The sequence below is a fragment of the Triticum aestivum genome, chromosome 2B, assembly GCF_018294505.1.
Source record: "Triticum aestivum cultivar Chinese Spring chromosome 2B, IWGSC CS RefSeq v2.1, whole genome shotgun sequence".
Classification (NCBI taxonomy): domain Eukaryota; kingdom Viridiplantae; phylum Streptophyta; class Magnoliopsida; order Poales; family Poaceae; genus Triticum; species Triticum aestivum.
Window position 1 is genome coordinate 774,669,952 of NC_057798.1, and position 17,588 is coordinate 774,687,539.

The window sequence follows — 17,588 nt, forward strand, 5'->3', positions numbered from 1 at the left end:
ATGAATTATAAAATGAAAATGTAAAAAACTGTAAATATAAAGGAAAACAAAAACCTAGCAGAAAAAAAACTGCAAAGAAAAGAATCCATCCGAAAGCTTCCTAGTACCGGTGCAAAAGGATTGCGAGCTAGTCTAACTTAACAAAGCTTTTATAATTTTCTAGACATACTTAACGAAGTTTTATGTGTGGGCACTCGCTTATGGGAGAGTACTTATGTGCCAAATAGAAAAATTCACATGACAGCCTGGGATGCAACACGGCATCTAGAAGGCCCACAAAAGTGACCACCCAATACAAATTTAACTAACCCCACTATAACTCATAATATTTCATAGTCATTGCTTCTATGAAAATACTAATATAAAGGATGATAGAGTACCCGCCCCCTTGGGGCTTCGAGGGAAGAGTGCCCTAAGAGCCATATGTTTCCAGCTCGCATGTCGCGGGGGCCTCCCAAGGGCTCTCTGTGTCGTCTAATCTGCCTGGACGATGCAATTACGGAGTCAAAATCGACATATCTCGGATAGGGGGTCCCGAGCGGGTAGTCTTTGCCAAATGGTAACATGAGACAAGGGGACACGATGTTTACTCAGGTTCAAGCCCTCTTGAAGAGGTAAGACCCCACGTCTTCCTTTAATTATATTGTTGAATGGGGTACATAGTACATGTTGATCTACTTTGAGATCATATATATGTGATTGAGTTGACTCTACGGTCGACACCCATCGGCTTATATAGACACCGGGGATACCTAGGGTTACACATAGGCTGGTTACATCTAAAGATAAACAAGACTAAGATTGCCTTTGTGCCTTGGAGTATGCGCCAGGTCTTCGAAAGATTCCTTCTAGCTTCCTTCATGGGGCCTGACGAATGTGGCCCATTAGCTGGTCATTTTGGGGGCCCTCAGCCCAACCCACTGGATCCAATGTGGTTAGCACCCGGCCCCCTTATCGAGGACACTATCAGTAGCCCTCAAACCGGTCTTCAAGCCGAGGACTATCCTTGGACGACTGCCTTCTATCTTTGATAATCAGCCTTGCAAACTGGTTCAACAACTTCTTTGCATGCTTACTTCAAAGTGATCAACATCTTGCCTGAGGAATAACATACCTCGGATATCCGAGGAGCCCCAATCGAGTTTCCAAAGAGGCCACCATGTACTGTAAAACCGAGCGGTCCTTTCAAATTTCATTATAGCATTTTAGCACAGCTCGAGCCCACAACCATTGGCACGTCTAATCAATAAAGAGATCATGCTCCGGATTTACAGCGGCGTTATCAGCAAACCCCTCGATCCGCGCACGCATGTAACACATATCGCATAGGGAACCCGCGAAATTACTGCCACTCAGTATGCCCCTTTGGTGTTTTTACTAGCCAATAAAAGGCACACGATGAGCTGAATCAATCTTCATGCCTCCCTTCTTGCTCCCATCACCTTCAAGCTCCAACGCCTGAAGAACAGAGTCCAAAAAAGTTTCTGATCCCCTTTTCCATTTCCGAGCGATGGTTGGAAACTGAACTCGCGCCAAGGATGGGGAAGGATTCACATTCACTGCGGCAGGGATGCAAGCGGACGCATCCGCAAAGCAAAAACTAACCTAATTATTGCTAATGCAAAATTGATTGATGCAGACACTCACAGGATTCACGGGCGCGTCCGCCTGCATGCCTACGGTGCGATGACCGGACTCGCTTCTCATGGCGGCAGCAAGAAGCTCCAATGGCGAACAGAGGATAGACATGAGAGAGATAAAAGGGCAAAGGATGGATCGACCCTAATCCTCACGAAGCCCACCTGCCTTTGCTGGCCCATCCATCAAAATAATTGTTCACTGCACCGGCCATAATATTCCGGCGTCTTTTCTAGGTTTAAGGACGACATAGAGTACAGATCCAAATGATGTTTCTGTGACACGACGCCTCACCTAACTAACTCTCCAGCGCATTTAACTTTAGAGTACAGCTAACTAACTTTCCAGCGTGTTTTTACTTTAGGCTACAGATCAACTTTCCAGCGTCTTTTTTTTCTTTATGACTCTCAGATTGCTCATGGTCGCGGGTGGTCTATACATTCCGTCTGATCTAGTCATGCAATTCATACTGGACAGACGATTGCTGAACAAGAATGTCCGCGATGTACTCCAAGAAGCGACCGCGGAGGCGTTGGCCATGCTTGCCTTTCTCACCGCCGGCCACCAGCGTGCCTAGCTGGGACACCGGCTGCGGCAGTAGGAAGGCCACCGTGAGCGTTGTGGAGCACTACGACAGCGTAGTGGCCACCTACGTCGGCGACGCCCTGCTTGGGCACGCCTCCGCGCACCCCAAGGTGCGATACCTCCACAGGCCGGAGGATCTCTCCGAGGACTACCTCGTCGCTCTTGCCAACGGGAAGGGTTAACTGGACCTCGTCGTGGGGGCAACCGCGATCTACTGGTTTGACGTCCCGCACTTGTGCACCATGGTCAAGCCCGTCCTAAAGAAGCCTGGTGGCGTCCTCACAGTGTGGGGTACAACCTCGACATCCACTCGTTTGGGAGGAGGCTGCTCCGGGAGCAGCTCGACGCAACCATTGGCCCGTAAATCAGCCCATGGGCTCAGCTGGCCCTGGACATGTACCGCGAGCTGCCATTCCCGTTCGAACCCATCGGCGTGGGCTGTGACGGGAAGCCAGCCGACATGGACATCGAGGTCGAGATGCCACACAACGACCTGATTGAGTTCCTGGTGACCTTCAGCGTCGTGGCAATGGCGAGGAAGAAGGCGATGGTAAGTGATCTTGTGAGCGTGGTGGAAGGCGCATGGGAAGATCTGCTCACACGGTGGCAAGGAGACTTGTCTTGAAGCCTTCATGTTGGCTGAAAACAGGGAAGGCCTTTAGCGTGGTATGATGCGATGTCCTGATGAAGGCTTCCCAGCTAACATAAAGGCCTTCAAGGCAAGTTTCCTTCCTTCCCACAGTAGGGTCCTCTTCGCATGCCTTTGTCACCCGGCTCATGACATCATTTACCACTGTCTTCTCCCTCGCCTTCCCCAAGACGCTGAAGGTCATCAGGAGCTCAATCAGGTTGTTCTGTGTCATCTCGACCTCAATGTCCATATTTGCTGGCTTCCCCTCTCAGCCCATGCCGATAGGCTCGAACGGAAATGGCAGCTCGCGGTGCCGATCAAGGGCCAATGGCCACGTTGGGTTTCTCCTGGAGTTTGCTACCAAACTGGTTGATGTCCAGGTTGTAACCACACACTGCAAGGACACAGCCGGGCTTCTTCAGGACGCGCTTGACCACGGCGTAGAAGAGCAGGACGTCCAACCTGTGGACCGCGGTTGCCGCTGCAATGAGGTCCAGCAAACCCTCACCGGCGACAAGGATGATGAGGTGGTCCTCGAAGAGATCCTCCGACATGTCAAAGTACCGCACCTTGGTGCACGGGCAGCGTGCCGGAGCTGGGCACCGCTCAGGTTTGGTGGCCACCACGCTGTAGTTCTCTGCTACGCTCACGGAGGCTTGCCCACTGGAGGATTTTACAGCACAATTTATTTACTACTTCCAGAAGGGAGTAGTATTGAACAAGATCAACCATTGATTCACGAGTCAATTACACCGGTGGTGCTTGAACTTGGCGTAAACACCCACTTTGGTGCTAGAACTTGTGGCATACATTGAACGGGTGCCATAACTTGGCTCAGGTATACAAATACAGTGCTAACCGCACTTGGATACGAAATCAACGCTGGCTTGGCCACCAGCGTGGCGTGGGGCCCTTAGTCAAAGACTAGAAATGTGTGGCCTGTTTTTTTTTTTTGCAAAAAAACTTCGAAAAAATTTATTTCTCACAAAAAAGACCATGTGCACGCGGTAGATGCTATTTTATTTTGTTTGTTGTATGACAGGTGAGTCCTGATGTGAAAATTAAAAAGGGAAAATGTTTTTTGGCGGGAATTAAAAGGGAAAATGTTAGATTCCTACACTCCAACACGTGAACTTTTTTTTGAGAATTTAACATGCGACCTACTGTTAGGGAGCTCGCGCTCATAGCCACTGCACCAATTACATTCGGATGTCTAACAAGGATAACAGCCATTAATGTAGTATAAGGATGATACACATGGGGTTTAAATTGGCTGCAGATAGTGCAGCCCATTTGCACGCGCTGGTTCTTTTTGAAATATCTGTGAAATGTAAGTAATTAAAATAATGTTCAAATATTTGTTTTTTATAAATATTATACATACAAACAATGATTAGTAGATAAAAACATTTAAACATACTCACGTCTATTATATAAAATTGTTTATTAAATTCAGATATTTAAAATGTTTATTTAATAGAAAAATATACATGTGCTGCTTATATTTAATATTCAAATTGATGAATAAAAAAATTTATCTAAAGTTGTGAAGACTGAATGGTGTAGCAGCCAGACTGTGACATGGGCAAGGGTCGTTCGAGACGTGGTGGCCTCCTTTTTTCTTGTTATTAATTCTCAGTATGTACAGACGGAGCCCACTGGCCATAGAGTCGAAAAAATGAAATGCCATCTTCCAACCTTGACAGGGCCTTTTTGTGGGGAAAATTAATTCAAGGTGGTTTACGTAAAAAAAAAGAATAGTCACACGCCCTCCTGTCTGCCTTCGGGTCACTGACGGCGTACCGATGCCATGTTGGCGCGCCTAATCAGCGGCTCGGGCATACACAGCCGAGGTTTACACCGTATTTGCACGCCCGAGCCAAGTTGTTACACCAGTTCGATGTATGCCGCAAGTTCTAGCATCAAAGTGACCGTTTGCGCTAAGTTCAAGCAACATCGTTGCAATTGACTCTTGATTCACTGGGTATTCCCCTGCAGTCTCTCTCTCTCTCTCTCTCTCGCATTACAGTTTTCTAGTAAATGCTATTTTTTTTAACTACATCTGTCCAAATGTTGGCTGCGTGTACAGGTGCCCGGCCTAGGCCATGGTTCTCTTGCCCAGGATGGAGACAAGAAATAGAACAGGGCATTGGGGATCCACAAAACATTAACCGTCAAGCCTGGAAAGCAAGGGGTTCTTCTTTTTTGGAAGGAAAGCAATGGATTTTCTCCAAGAAAAATACGGGATTTCTTTTGTGCGTGTCATCCTGTTCTTCCCCTTCACAAAGTACTACTCACGTTGAGATGTAGTCAAGCTTTTAAATAGCGGCCGCTACCTCACTATTGCGGACACAACAGCGATAGCGTCACCCTACCAGTTGTCAGACCGCTATATCGTCCGCTATCCACAACATCGCTCGCTATAAAGTGTGTAATATTTTGTTGTGTAATTTATTTGTGTAAATGTGTCTTGCTTACATGGTTGCACCTTGCATGACCAAATATTGTTTAATTATACTTTATATTCTTATATAAATGATGAATACCCAAAAGTAAATGTCAGATTTGTTGTCAATGATCTAGAAATATTGACAACAAATCTCAAATTTATGATTGTTTTTTCTAAATCCGCTATGAGAGCATAGCCCGCAGTCCGCAATCTGCAACTAGTCTGCAATCCGCTATTTAAAAGCTTGGATGGATCTAGTCTGCTGGACGACCTGGAATAAATGGTTAATATTTTGGAAGGTACCATAGAAGACCTCCAGATATAACCATTAAAAAATTCTGTAAATCTATATACTAAAATCAATATATACAACACAAAATAGTGGAACATGCTTACCGTCTAGAGCTACTACCTTCTTTTTGCAGGGATGCATGATGTTTTCCATGTGTCATGGTTGAAGTGTTTGCAAGAGCCTCAGAAGCAAGGAGCTATGGTGGAGATAGAAGTTCAGCCAGATTTGACATACAATAAATAGCTAGTGAAAATCCTCGGAGTGTCTAAACCGATTATGAGGATATCTTTAAGGAGTAATCGATCTAGAAGAAGAATGCCTAGGACAGAAGAAAATTTTAGGGCAAAATTTCCTATAAGCCTTGGTGCTGGACCAAAGTTTCCTAGGGAGCTCTTCGGTTGGCCTAGGACATGCCTCCACTAACGGGTGTCATTGCCTGTTAGTGGTGATGACCTACATCATAGAAACATGTGGCTAATTACGTTCATAGACCTCTTCCAACTAAAAACCTTGTTATTTTACACATGACCAAAAGTTATTTTGTTAAATATAAGTACTTCTGTCAATGTAAATCATCACTGGTATTGAGCATGCCACTTGATTGAACTACCCGTCCCCTTTGTGAGGGTAAAATATACTTGAATGCCCTAAATATGTAGGTTTGAAAAAATAGTCTTGCTAAGTCTCAGTTGACCAAGACATAATGAAGTCTTAGTCGATGATATATTCGTTATATCTTACATTAAGATTCGTGCAAATTTTCTTCTCAGTTTTTTTCTTTTTCTCTATTGCATGTTATGTCACTTGACTGAGACTTGGTTAAATCTCAGTTGACTGAGACCTAGCCACATGCCAAGTAGGGCCATTCAACGGTCAGAGTACAATACCTATGGGTAGAACGGGACGGTCAAAGTTTCAACCTTTGGATGGCGGTGTGCACATCTTTCCGTGGTTCAAAAGTAATAGCACTAGGGATTCACGATAAATTCCAGAAAGATACAGACCATAAAGGGGAGAGCTAGAATCAGAAGTTGTCACAAACTCAAGAAGAACATGCAATGGCACAGTGAGGTTTACTAGGATGTGAATATTTGGTCATATATGACTGCTCTGTTGTGAGATGATATTAAGAAAAGGTAGAAAGCGCACACCAAATGGTTGGTGTGATAGTGTAAATTTTCCAAAGATTATTCATGGAGACTCATATTTATGAAATTTATAAGCTTCTACGTGAAATCAAGCATGTAAACTCTCTGTGAAATTGATGAGGAGTTTGTGTAGTTGTTTTCAATGTTTTAGAATTATTCAACTTACAACCAATGATTTGCCTAAGAAAAGGGTAGCCACATTTTTTGAAACAAAGAAGGAAAGGGTATCCACTAATGCAACTTTAAGTACATTTGGCCCAATTTCCAAAAAAAAGTACATTTGACCCAAAAAGAAAGAAAATTTTATGTTTACGTTTGCACTTCCTGTTCTGATAAACGTGATACATACGACATCATCTATGTGAGTGGGTCAGTTATAACCAGAACAATTTAAAATTTTATCAAATCTACTGTTGCCATAATTTTATGGAATATTTGATGGCATAATTTTATCGAATATTTGTATGACTTCTTTCTCAAGATGGACGGGCGTGGCAACGCGCACGTTTATGTTGTAGTAATGCAATTTGTGGTGACTGCTAATTGGATCAATTAAGCGTAGTCAATTGAGAATTAGTTAATTCAGGGTATCTCTGATTCTCTGTTCGTAAACGAGTATTTTTTTTTCTAAACCGGGTGAGCCCGATCGAGTGGCACTTACTGAGCAAACATCGGATGCAGTTTCGTGGAAATTAAGAAAGGACCAATGTGTGTAGGATGCAGTTTCTGGATCGTTTGATATTCGTCCTCGCATACTACGGTCCATTGCTTCCGGCAGTGCATTTCATCTATCAGCCATGAAAGCGATCCAACCATTTGCTTGCATCATTCCTCGATCGTATTCCTGATGTACCCAAACACCTCATCTTTGACCCATCTTCATCTTCTCCCCCCTACCCAATCCAACGTCTCCAGTTGTATTATATGACGATGAACTCCACTCCGTGTGGACAATCGCAAAAAACAAGAGAAAAGAGGCCACGCCACGGCGACGGCGACGGCGACGGCCGGTTAATTTGATAGTAGTAGAAAGTAAGTAAGAGGCCTCAGAAAGTAAACAACTGAAATTACGATGGTGATGCCATGGCGGGGAGTCGTCGAGGGGTTTCACGCGGATACGCTTACGCGGTACGCCGAGCGGGGGCCTACCTACTCGTACTGGTAGGCCCTTGGCCGGAGGAGAGAAGAGGAATCACACAGCGACGACCGACGATCATGGCCGGGATCGTTTCCTCCTCCACCGCTTTTCTTCTGCTCCTCGTCCTCATGCCCAAGAACGGCAGCGAGGCCTTGGCGGCAGAGATGTGCTACTGCTATCAGAGGAGCGCCGTCGACGGTGAAACCAACAAGCTGACAAAGACGATCGCGCTGCTCTCCGTCGGCCCCATCGAGCTGCAGATAAAAAAGACGATCTCGCCGGTGAGCGGCTGCTCGAGCGCAGTGCCGACGCCGTCGAAACCACCGCCAATCCCGGCGGACACGCGCGCCCCTACACCTCGAGCCCCGGCTGCTTCAGACAAAAGGGGCTTGAGCTGGCGGGCCCAGGCATGGTGCTGCTTGGGCCTCACTGTGGCAATCGTGATCGTCGTCTTCGCGGCGGTGAGGTGAGTCCGGTTTACTTTCTCGCGCTTTGCCGGCCATACCGGCGTCGGGTGTATTATGTGTAGACTAGAAAAAGAAAATTCCATATTACAATCTGAAGTCTTCCAGTCGTCCAAGATTTTACTGTAAACCCTAAAGCCGTCTAAGATTCAACTTTGAACTATCAAAACTAGCTAGAAATTAATCACTCTCTCCCCTAAACCGGGGGACGAAGCTAGAAGAAAACTTTAATGGGGTCATAGCTACTACTCTCTTCGTTCGGAATTACTCGTCCATGTATCTAGATGTATTTTAATTGTAGATATATCCATTTTTGTGACAAGTAATTCCGAACGGAGGGAGTAGTATAATAGTGGGACCAGTTTCTATATAAATGAATAATGATTAGTACTAAGATAGTGAAGGTATTTATAATCTTATTGGGGTCAATTGACCCCAATGCTTACAAGTCAGCTCACGTGGTTTTCGCTAAGTAGGCCTGGTTTTTCCTTGTTGACCGTCCAGTCAACATCCATCCATATGTGATTTCCCCTCAAATTTCATTTTTCACTCTTTTTGGGTCAAATATTGATAAAGATAGAAGTATCCCAAAAAAGTTTGAAACAATTATGTAAAATCAAGAATAGCATATTGATCGTTATGAGAAAGTTTCCGTAATTTTTTCCAAACAAACAATAACCTTAACTTTAATTTTTATCCTTTTTTTTAAAACCCAAAAAAATAAAAGTATCCATCATTTTTGTTGTCAAAAATTGTAAAATCAATACTAGTATACTGATTGTTCTGTGAAATTTCAGTAATTTATCTCCAACAAAGTTAGAAATACCTTTAAATTTTATTTTCATCCCCTTTTTGGCCAAAATTTTAAAAAAGTACCCAGCAAACTATAAAAATATTAAGTAAAATCAATATTAATATCTTGATCGTTCTGGGAAAGTTTTAGTTATTTTTGCCAAACATTTTTGAAAATATCCTTAAATTTAATGTTAATCTTTCTTTGTCAAATTTTGACCAAAAATTGGAATTATCCAAAAAAATTGAAAAACATCAAGACTAGTATACTAGCCTTTCTGCGAAAGTTCCGGTCATTATTTGCTGACCAGATTGTAAAATACCCTTAAATTTCAATTTCTACCCAAGCATTCCTCGACGGGCCATTCGATGACTCAACCAGGTGAAGGGGAGTGACCCAGATCACCAGATGGTATGTACCACTCGTCGTGAGTGTTAAGCCTCCCATTGCTAAGTAACGTAGGAGACAGGCCAGCCCATTAGGAGAAAGCGAGCAAGCTAACTAATTATGTCCTTTCGATTTATTCGGTTTGCAAGGTTTGGTTATATGATTTTTTATTAATATTTCCATAAATATGGTATGAAATTATATGGTTCATTTTTGGTATATACCTAATTATTTCAGTATATACCTTAATAACCAAAATTGACACAAAATTTGAAAATGACATAATAATAATTTACAAAATTTTGACTCAAAACGCATATGCTTTATACAAACATTATAACACGATATAAGAGTATATATGCATATATAGATACATGCTTAATATTTTTGTAAGAGAAAAATGAATACATTGCAAGAAAAACGGATGTGCTCAGCAGGGAATCTGGCTCATGTACCACAAAAAATGACTACTTGTATGGTCTTTTACCTCAAGAAATATAAAGATATATTTTTTACTTCGGTTAACCATTTGGTTTTTATGTATATATATCGTAAAAACCAAAATTACAAACGGTATGGAAAGTTCATACCATACCGAAACTAGAAACCATAAAAACAGTAAATTTGGCTCCGTTCGGTTTAGTTTCAGTATGCTTTTTGGGTTCGGTTTTCAATGCATCAGAGCGAGAGCAAATGTCACAACCTGTTTTAGGAATGTTCTGGAAAGTTTGTGGCCGGTTTTGGCGAACCTTCTGGAAGGCTCCTAAACAGATTTATTGTTGTTCTTTCTGGGTTTTTTGTTTTTCTTTTCTTACATTTTTATAAAAAAATTCGCAAATTTCAAAAAATAATCTCCAGAGATTGTTCGAAATAATAAAATGTGTTGTTCGTGTCCTTAAAAAAATGCTTGAACTTCAAAAGTGTCCCCGTTTTTCAAAAAAATTCTCCCCGTATGAAAAACGTTCACAGTATTTGGAATATGTACATCGTATATTAAACATTCTTCAGTATGTATTTCAAAAAATGGTTGCCATCAATTAAATTTTTGTTCGGTGTGCATTTGAAAAAAATATTCACCATATATTTAAAAATATTTAGTGTCACTTTCGAAAAATCCTCGAGTTTTCGAAGAAGTCACCATATATGAAAAAAGTTCACTACAAATAAAAAAAGTTCATCATATATGTAAGAAAAATATTGACCATATATTTTAAAAAATTACTGTATTTTTGAAACAATGTTCACCATATATTTAAAAATGCTCACCACAATTGTTTTTGATTTTTTTCTAAATTATTGAACATTTTTTTAAATTTTCGAATGAATTTTTAATTCGTGAACATTCTTTAACTTGGTGGAAGAAAACTTGAATCATGATTCTTTTTTGGAATTCACGTGAGCATTTTTGAATTCGGAACATTTTACGTATTCTCTATTTTTTTTAGCAAAATGAATTAAACTGGCCGAAAAAATGCGAAAAACAGAGACCGCTAACTCTCATCGTGCGTGCCGGTGCAGGCCCATATGGCACGAGCGAAGCCAGCGACGCGAGCCGTAGTGGTGGCTACGAGCGACCCATATGACCTCCCTGGAGAGAACGGTTGAATCCAATGTCGGAGCTTGATGAAGATTGTTGAGGGGGCTAATCAGAGTGGATGGGCGAAGAAGATAAATTATGCATGACCTCTAAAAAAATCTTTGATATTCAAACCTAATAATATTAGGAGTACACTTGAGAGTTTTACTAGAGTAGATATTCAAACCTAATAATATTAGGGGTACACTTGAGTGTTTTACTAGAGTAGGGTGGGAACAATGGCCTCTTTGGCCCTCATGAAACTTCGCCACTGGTTGAATCCTAGCCGCTTTTGATAGTTCGGGTTGAATCTTAGACGGTTTTAGATTGCGGGGTTGAATCTTAGAGAAATGGTAGAGTTAATTAAGGTTGTAATATGAACTTATATCGTCTATAAACCACCTCATCTCTGTACTACTCAGGCCTGAAACGTTCATAGTACCGTCGCGCATGGACCCCTTGCTCACCGCCGGCGGCGAGGGAGATTCGCCAGTTGACGGCAACGAACATACCACGATGGTCCGCGTGGCCGCGCAGGTCCCGACTGGGTCGCGTGAACCAAGGCGAGAACGTCGGTCGCGCCGGATGCCCCGGCCCCAGCTGCAAGAAACGTTGATCATCGATAGCAATGGGAATTCACGGCTGGACACCAACACCGGCGATGGCAATGAAGATTCATCGGCGGACGGCAACGACGTCGGCGACGGTAAGCGCTTCTACTGCGCCAAGTGCATGCATGTGGTGCCATGCGCATGTATACGGCGCAGCTTCACCTCGTGCGCCCATGACTTCTGCTCGAGCTGTGTTTCTCGTCGACTGCAAGCACGGCGCGGCGACGGCGGCAAGCACTTCTACTGCACCAAATGCATGCATGTCGTGCCATGTGCATGTATACGGCCCAGCTTCACCTCGTGCGCCCACGACTTCTGCTCCAGCTGTGTCGCTCGTCCAACTTCCCAAGCGCAAGGACTGCGCCGCCGAGCCGGAAAGATGCCACAGCATCAGCCCCCCGTGGACATGTTGCTGTTAACCGAGGGCAATGGAGATTCGCCGGTCGACGGCCACGGCGAGCTCTTCGACTGCGCCATCTGCATGGAGACGGTGCCCGGCGCCCTCAAGTTCATCATCAACTCGTGCGGCCACGCCTTCTGCTCCAGCTGCCTCGCCCAATACGTGGCCGCGAAGCTGGACGACAATGTCTGTCCCATCGAATGCCCGCAGCCAGGCTGCGAGGGCGGCACCGTCGAGCCGGAGAGCTGCCACGGCATCATCCCCACGGACCTCCTCGACAAGTGGGGTTTGCTGCTATGCGAGCTCGCGGTCGGCTCCAAGAGGATATACTGCCCGTACCTAGAGTGCTCGGCGCTCTTGCTCGCCGACGGCGAGGCTGGGGCGGCGGCCATCGCGGAGGCGGAGTGCCCGCACTGCCACCGGCTTTTCTGCGCCCGGTGCGCCGTACCGTGGCACGACGGCTTCGGGTGCGACGAGTTCCAGAAGATCGGGCAGGACGAGCGCGGCCGGGAGGACCTCTCGCTCCGGCGTCTCGTCGGCAGGGAGGGCTGGCAGCGGTGCCCCAAGTGCCAGATGTTTGTGGAGAAATCGGAAGGGTGCAATTACATCAAATGCAGGTACGCAAATCCATCATCCTATTCCTATGTACGTTCTCCTTCCAAATTACGATCTCATCATGCATGCATGTAATTTGAGGTCATCCCGTGGCCAGCTTGTTTGATAATTTGATTTTCTCCGGCCGATTGTAGGTGTGGATACAGCTTCTGCTACCGATGCGCATCCGAGTTGTCCGCGCAAAACCATTACTGCAACAAGTGCAAGCGCTAATAACGATCTGGTTGGCTATGGAGGGACGGTTCTTAATTAACACCAAGCAGGCCACACGAGTTCATCTAGGCCATGCATGTTACCTCAAGCCTTTATCCAAAAAATGTTTCCTCAAGCGAAAAATGGAAATCTATTCAGGAGAGAACCTTGATTAATTAGGTTGTACAGCTTGTTTGGTATTAATTTAATTCTCCACTTGTAGGTGTGGATTGGTGAAAATAATCTTGCCACTTTCGATTTGTAATTAGCTAAGGTAGAGTCAACCATGCCTTGGAGCTAGCAATCGCCGTGTTTGTTTTACAATGTCAGTATCATTTAAATGTCTTTGAGCTAGCAATCACCACGGCGGCGATCATTCGGTTACCACTAAAAATGTCAGTATCATTTAAATATGTTCACACGTTGCAAAATATGTTCATGCTATTTCTTAAAATATTCATAAACATGTAAAAATATTCATAAATATGTTCTTACCATCCCTTGCCTCATTCCTTGCCAGCCACAAGCCGTAACAGGCCTGGATCATCGTGGCTCTCTCCTCCTCCCCCGCTTCCGCGAACCACCCAAGCAGCCATGACGACAGCGCGCTCGAGGAGTCGATCTGACACGGTGGGGCTGCCACCATAACTCCTTTCTCCGAGCGCAACATCCTCCAAAACAGGGCTGAATGTGGACATGTCCAAAATCGGTGGAGGAGGGTCTCTTCTCTTCCACATGCCACACAAAACACCCCCGGTTTGATATGACGACGGTGGAGCTCCGTCCCAACAGCTAATCCATTTCTCATGAGTCTCCACATATGAATTTTAGCCTTATTAGGGGCACTAGCATCCCACAAAGCGAGCCAGCCCTTGTGCGCATTGACCGAGGAGGAAGGGCCCGGCCGTCCGGACCTCACCCCGTTCAACGCCATTCTTAGATGATAGGCTGATCTCACCGTAAACTGCCCGTTCTTCGTGAAGTTCCAGGCTATGTAGTCATCCATGTTAGGCCCACCAATAGCTATCTGCTTGATATCCTTCGCATCATCTGGCGAAAACATGTCATCCACCAGCTCCTGATTCCATCCCCTTCCATCCGGCGTCATGATATTCTGCACCTTGATAGCCCCCGGAACAAAAGATTCTCCAAGCGGCTTCATGCTCCCTCGTCTCGGGATCCAATTATCGTGGTGGACATTGATCTAGGACCCATCACCTATACGCCAGATTGTGCCTTCCCTTAGCAGGTCCCGCCCGTATATCGATTTGAAATTGTTAGAGTAGAGTCAACCATGTCTTTGACCTAGCAATCGCGGTGCTTGTTTTATAATGTCCGGCTTGCACGAACTATGCACACTGCTACTCATCACCGACCGACACCTGGCTAGGCGTCAGTGACGAGGGTCTATGTTCAGTTACCGATATATGTCAAATATATCTATATTTTTTTTTAAGTATCCATGCTATATTCATCATTTATACATGAGCTTGGCATATTTTTCATTGATTTTTATTGGACTAATATATTAATCTATTGCATAGAGTTTGTTGTTGTTTTGGACTTTTTTGGGTATAAAATTTTCAAAGCCAAAAAAATAAAAAAATAAAAATAGGACGCTAATTTTCAAGCCAGAAGAGCCACTGGCCAGAAGCTCTACTGGAGGGGAAGGGGGCACAATCTCCATGCGCCCCCCTTGGCGTGAGCTAGGGGCATGGGCATCGCCTCTGCCGCCTTTCGACGCCCTGGCTCCATATATCCTAAAAAAAACATCTAGCGTAATTTAACCCTAATTGCTCCGCCGCCGCCACTTCCAGGTCCAATGCGATCGTGGTTTTGGCCTTATTCCAGCACCATGTCGTAGGGGAAAGTTGATCTTCATGAACCTCTCCAGCATCTTTTGTTGCCCATGGAGTAGAACCCTCGAGTTGGAGGGTTTGTATCAGTAGTTATGTGTTCTATCTCTCCCTTGATCATGTAAGTTTCCGATCTTGATTGCGATCAGTTTTGTTAATGGAATTGAATTATGTGATGTATCCCCTCATATTATTTTTCTGGTGAATTGAACCTTCTCATGCTATGGGTTTCTTTATATGTTGGATCGAAACTTTTTGGAACCAATGAGATCATGATGCATGTCTAGTAAAATTTCCGGAGATGCCCATAGTGGCATTGGGGTGACTATATGGATAATAGATAGAAACGATAAAGATCATAAGGTGATTTTTAGTATAACTTCCGGGGTTGTCTGAGGTGACATTGGGGTTGTCCTATAGATCAAGATTAGGAAGATAAAGTTGGATGTGTGGCCATACCTACATTGTCTCACCCACTTTGATATAATAAAATGGGGAACTCTGGAGTGATTATTTACTGCACTTTTTAAGGATATATCATATTGTTTAACTATGTTAATGATGTTTAGAGATGACGCTACTGAAAGTATTGTATGATCCCTATGCCTTGTTTTCAAGAATTTTGACACTGTTCTACTCACTATTGCTATTGTTTACCTTGATGTTCTATTTTATTCCAAAATGCTCCCATCCAAACCATCAGTCTACCATCCAAATCATTAGCCTTTTCATCAAACTCGTGCACATATATAATAAACAAAGATGGCCCTTGTTGAAGTTACGGTTAGAGATGTAGAGGACATCGATCATGCAACCACTTCATCTATGGTGAGAATATATTTACATTCTCTTACATGCAAACATAGTGCAAATTGTAGATTATAGTCTAATATCTTCTACTATATTATTGGAGGCATTTTATCGTTATCAATTGGATCTATGAACGAAGGATGTACACATGGTACAACAACAGTCGGAACGGATCATGTATCGTATTACAGATGTTCTACCAAGCTCAAGCACATCAAAGAGAAAGCGGGTTGAAGCGGTGAGTCGAAATACTTTTAAGAAAAGTCTATTTTTCGACACTCAACTCTTGGCAAAGTCTAGATTTGGTCCCTTAACTCCGAAACGAGACGAGTTGCACCCTTAACTCTTCAAACCGGATAAGTTTCGTACCTTGACTCAGCAAAAGCAGTTTTCATGCTAGCTCGGCGTGGTTTTGACCGGTCAGCGCCCATGTGGCAATCTTCCCCCCTCTCTCATCCTATCTCCGGCCAACATTTGGTCGGGCAATTGGCATGCGCCTGCGGCGCCACCGGCACCGGAGACAACACGAAGGCACACCTGCAGGGCAGCAACTGCGCAGAGCGCCACGAGCAACCGGGATACTGGTAGGGCCAGAGTGGAGCTCTTGAGCAGCAGCACAAGGTACCAATGGCGGCATGGACCTCCGGAACACCTCCATGCTAACGGGCGGCAGCGACATGCCCATCTCCACACCCACGACGCGTCTCTTCGCCGCCTCCGCAGACGAAGCCTGCCTTGGCGCGGGTCTTTACTGCCTACTTCGCACGACTCGCCGGGGCGAGCGGGTCACCGTGGTGCCATGGTCCCCACAACGGTCAGGCTCATCTCGGGCGGACGGAGCTGGTCCTGCCGGATCCCACGCACGTGCACCGGTAGCTACGTCGACAGTTCTGGCTAAGCGCACCACGCGCCACAATGGCCCGGGCCGCGGGAACGGACTATGACGAGGCGCCATGGAGCTTGCACGCGGCTCAATAGCCACTCCCTTCAACATAAACATGGAAGACACGTAATTGTAATCATGCAACAACTCATGCTACTCGTCTCCTCTCGCCAGAACGGATCGAAACGATGAAGGCCATGTACCTGCATGTCTAGGCGGGCGGGTGAATCGGTCAGCTAGACGGTGAGCAATCGTCGATCGGGGCTGGTCGGTGAGCACCAGCACATGCAGCGCTCGCTTATGCCATGCTCACCATACTTCACACGCTTCTGTAGCCTCCGTGCTTCGCGCCGCCCCGCCACGGTCTATCCGCACGCAACCACCATCTGTGGTCCTACCGGCCACCGTGCTGTTGGCTGCTCCCTAGAATGGTACCGCGCCTTGCGTGCAGAGCCACCGCGCTGCTACGGAGGCGCTGTGGCTGGGCTCCGACGGAAGGGCTGCAAGTGCAGCCAACGAGGTGGTGGAACCGTCCAAGTGCAGGCTCGCTGCAAGTCCTCGTCAAAATGTGTGTGTGTGTGCGCGCGCGCGCGCGTGTGAGAGAGAGAGAGAGAGCAGCAATTTAAATAATAACCTGGGAAACGAACAAAGGCGTCATCCGCGCTCAGGAACAAACTCGCAGCAGGCCGTCCACAGCCTCATCGCCGGCTTCTACGAGGAGGCGTTCGACCGGCTACCCTGCGCGACCATGCCGGGCCTCGCCCGCTCCCTCGCCACCGCCGGCTTCTGCCTCGGCCTCCTTGACCCCGTCTCCAACATCGTCCTCAACGCCGTCTCCCTCCTCCCGGACGAAGACGTCGATGGAGCAGCAATCGTCGGAGCTTCTCCACCAAAAAAGAAGATGAGAAAAAACAAGGACCTCTGGCACAAGGTCGCATGGGCGTCCTTGCACGGTCTGATCGATTTCATGATGAGCTGCTTCGGATGCCTCACCAAAGAACAGTCCATCCGCTACCTCCGCTGCGCCGGCGCCGACCTCGTGCTCGCCGTCATGCTCGTGGAGCACGACCTGTACGCTGCTGCTGATGGGCAGGTTGACCTTGGGTCCGCGAGGACGCAG

General features: G+C 45.7%; 1 protein-coding gene and 1 pseudogene across 1 annotated transcript; both read left to right on the top strand.

The window, feature by feature from the left end:
- The first annotated feature begins 2,056 nt into the window (after positions 1-2,056).
- LOC123039622 (uncharacterized) lies at positions 2,057-2,848 on the top strand (annotated as a pseudogene).
- A 5,108-nt stretch (positions 2,849-7,956) lies between these two features.
- Positions 7,957-13,173, top strand: LOC123042657 (E3 ubiquitin-protein ligase parkin-like). Its single transcript, XM_044465068.1, has 3 exons — positions 7,957-8,347; positions 11,524-12,729; positions 12,862-13,173. The coding sequence occupies exons 1-3, from the start codon at positions 7,959-7,961 to the stop codon at positions 12,938-12,940; spliced, it is 1,674 nt and encodes a 557-aa protein (XP_044321003.1). The 5' UTR covers positions 7,957-7,958; the 3' UTR covers positions 12,941-13,173.
- The last annotated feature ends 4,415 nt before the right edge of the window (positions 13,174-17,588 follow it).